A 3,735-nucleotide genomic window follows, 5' to 3' on the forward strand; every position below is an offset into this window, starting at 1 on the left:
TTTTGACGAAAATGTCCGTTATGTCCCTATTGCGTCACGCATTCTAATGTTGCGTGTGACGTAATTTTTTATTTTTTTATTTTTCAAAAAATTTTAATTATGAAAATTTTTGGACGAAAATGCCCAGTTGCGTCACGTAACTCCCGTTGCGTTACGCAATCGCGTCACGCAACTCCCGTTGTGTTACGCAATCGCGTCACGCAACCGCGAGACAAAAAAAATTTGAAAAAAAAAATTCGATTGCGTCACACAAGGGTATAATTGTCATAAAAACAAACAAGAGGGTCATCAACACTATTTAAAATATGGGCCGCATCTCCCTCAATTCACCCTATGTTTAGGGTCATTTACTCCAATTTCAATTTCACGTGTGAAATTGAATGTTTTTAACAAATGTTAGGAATTGGTTATAGGCTTATAAAAAAAAGTTTCTAGCTTTTTGCTAAGGAAGTAAAAATGGAAGAACAGGCTCTAAACCCTAAGAAGGCCAAGAAAACGGACGAAGGTTTGGGCGGCGCTTCTCCTTCAATCGACCAAGTACCAAACCACATTCTCGTCGATATCCTTTCTCGTCTTCCGATCAAATCCCTCATACAGTGCAGGAGCGTCTGTAAATCCTTTCTCTATTTGATCTCCGTAGACACCGATTTCCGTTCCTTACACCTCTCAAGATCCCCTCCTGAGCTCCTATTCTACAATTCAGACTCGAAACAGATCATTCTCTTGGATTCCGACGCCGACCAAGCACACCAGCTCACTCTCCGCTTCGACGGACTTTCCGATATGATGATCGTGAACTCGAGCCGCGGCCTTCTCTGCCTCCGCTCACTTGATACCTCTTTTCCCTTTTGCGTCATTAATCCCATCTCTCTGGAATTCACTCTTATCCCGAATCCCGTGGTGATCGACAGTGAAGACCCTGTTTCTTTGATGGTCGGATTTGGGTACAGTCCCATGTCCGATAAATACAAGATTATAAAGGTATCAAAGTCTCTCGATTCAACTGGTAAAAACTGTTTTCATACCGACATTTATACAATCGGATCACCTTCTTCTTCTTGGAGGAGAATTGAAGATGCTCCAATACAAGAGATTACACAGTGTTTTTCAACGTTCCTTGGTGGACGTTTATATTGGATAATGAACGAGACTGCATCTATCTATTGTTATGGGTTCATGATTTATTTCGATTTTGATAGTGAAACATTTGGAACAGAAACTTTGCCCCCTCCTTTTGACATCTCCCGATACAGAGATAATGTGACAGTTGTTAACTTTGGTGTGTTTCAAGGTATGTTGAGAATAAGTGTATTGACTGATTCGGGAAACAACCCGCACATTTGGGTTTTGAAGGAGTTTGGGGTTGACAAATCGTGGTGCTTAGATGAGCTTCCTTTTTCATTTCCTGGCAAGTATATAAACAATAATAAGTCTGAGTCATTGGTTTTTATGGCTGGTTATTATACGGTTACATACAACCTCATTGAGAAGAAGATTGTTTATGGTAAATTAAAACCATTCTCTCATGTTCCTATCCTGCTGCCCCTCAAGGAATTACTAGTAGGAGTTGAGGTCCATCTCCTAAATTCAACTCAAAGGTAATTTAATTATAGTACTTTTATGAATCTCAATCTCCTGTCATATTGAATCAATTATATGGTACTAACATATTGAATCAATCTGTAAAAAGTTTTTTTTTTAAACTTTTTAGGTGTCCTGTTTTGACAAGTTCACTAGTTCCAACTTTAAACTTTTTACACTGGAAAATAATTAGTCTTTTGTATTACTTTAAGCCAGCATTCTTCACAAGAAATTTCTTTGAATGATTGTAGCTCACAAGAGAAAAGTCCAATCTGAGTTACGAGTTATAAATGTCACTATGTAATTGAATATTACTTGTAAAAGTTGGAGAATCCGTGCAATTGGATTAACGAATTATTGTAATACTAATAAATTATTTTTAGTCTTCTTGTTTAGGATGTCAAGATGCACTACTTTGAGATTTAATTGGATCAACAAATAAATGTAATCTCAAGTCTTCAACTTCTTTCCTCTCTCAATCCCAATTAGCTTTTTAATAAAAGATAACTTTTTGAGATAAAAGATTTCATTTGTTGAATCGGATTTATCAACTTGTAACCCAAACCTTCATTCTTAACCTTTAGTGCACACTCACTTTTAACTGAAAACATGCTTGAAAACTTTTGTTCTTCATTTCAATATATAGTTCCAAAACACTATTCTTCTTCTTGTCAAATAGTTTGAATCTTCCTTCCATCATCAAAATTAACAGAACAAAATCTTTTTGAATAAATGATACAATACTTCAAATATAATCTTCTCCTAATATTGTCTTATTCTTTCAATGCAGTGCTATGTTTTCATCTTTTAATCACATTAAATCTTTATCTTCCATTGTTGTTGATTGTTCTCAACATCAATAATGAGTGAAGTATTTTTTTTTTTTGCAGCAAAAATGTGGAAGATGAAGTGTGATGACAAGTTAATTAGTTTCAACTGCTAGGTACACTGGAATATGGTACTAAACTTTTCCACCATGGGCTTAACCTTCTTTTTTTCTTATCTTTTTTTTTTTATTATTTTGTTGAACTTGTGCAACTCTTTGTTTAGCTTACATGTTACAACTTTTTTGTTATAGATCTACTTATACTGTTTGGTGATGATGGATTGATTGGTTTGAAGAGTTATTTGTTTGGTTGGTGATACTATTATTATTGTAGGATAAACTCTAATACTTGCAAATTATTATTTTATCAAATTTTGATTTGACTGATATAAGTATGTCATTTGGCATACCATCTATAAGTGTTTGTTTAATTTTATGTTGACTATTTATGATTTTTTTGGGGTTTTAAAAAGATATTGTTTGATCAAATAGAGGGTTATTTAAGACTTTTTAGAATAAATTATTAAAATAATATTTATTTATTTTATGATAAAATAAAAGATTTATTACAAATTCTTCTTTAAATTAAAAAAAAAACATAAAATATCTATTTTATTAAAAGATCTTTAAGTCATGCATGTAAAGTGGTTATATTAAAAAAACATGCAAATTCTTCTTTAAATTAAAAAAACATAAACTATCATGTAGATATTCACACTTTTCAATAAATTTATATTTCAGAAAAAATAATAATAATTTATTATTATTAAAATAAAAATATCGTAAAAGAAATATTTTTAAATTTAGTTGAATATATTATTTTTACAATTATCAATTCTAAAATTATAATAATTTTTGAAAATTATGAATTAAAAGTTGAGAGTAATTTTAATAGTATTTAATATAAAATTTGTGATTGAATTAGATAAAAAAAATTATTTTTAAGATAAAGTGAATGTAATTTTTTTCATTAAAATAAATATTTTTAATTAAATTTTCTTTTTACAAAATATTAGATGAATGTGTTAAAAAATGACACTAGTCATTTATGGTGGAATTATTCAAATTTCTTGTATAGAAATTATTATATAAATGGATAGTCAATGATTTTTTTTGGTAGAAATCAGACTAGTTAAAATGACTTTAGTCATTGATGTTAAAACTATATTGAAACCATTCTAATTTCTTGTGTATAAATAATATGAGATGAAGGATAGTCAATGATTTTTCTTGGTAAAAATCAGACTTGTTAAATTGACTCTAGTCATTGATGTTGAAATCACTGCAATTTCTTATGTAAAAAATTGTGAGATGAATGATATCTGATA

General features: G+C 30.8%; 1 protein-coding gene across 1 annotated transcript; it reads left to right on the plus strand.

Moving 5' to 3' along the window:
* The first annotated feature begins 456 nt into the window (after window positions 1-456).
* Window positions 457-2,681, plus strand: LOC124939332 (F-box protein At3g07870-like). Its single transcript, XM_047479814.1, has 2 exons — window positions 457-1,598; window positions 2,472-2,681. Exons 1-2 carry the CDS (start codon window positions 457-459, stop codon window positions 2,494-2,496), a joined length of 1,167 nt encoding a protein of 388 aa, XP_047335770.1. The 3' UTR covers window positions 2,497-2,681.
* The last annotated feature ends 1,054 nt before the right edge of the window (window positions 2,682-3,735 follow it).

The sequence above is a fragment of the Impatiens glandulifera genome, chromosome 5 (assembly GCF_907164915.1).
Source record: "Impatiens glandulifera chromosome 5, dImpGla2.1, whole genome shotgun sequence".
NCBI classification, from domain to species: Eukaryota; Viridiplantae; Streptophyta; class Magnoliopsida; order Ericales; family Balsaminaceae; genus Impatiens; species Impatiens glandulifera.

Coding starts and splice junctions, on each gene's coding strand:
- LOC124939332 (XM_047479814.1), top strand. CDS start 457: ATGGAAGAACAGGCTCTAAACCCTAAGAAGGCCAAGAAAACGGACGAA. Junction 1,599..2,471: donor CTCCTAAATTCAACTCAAAG/GTAATTTAATTA, acceptor TTTTTTTTGCAG/CAAAAATGTGGAAGATGAAG.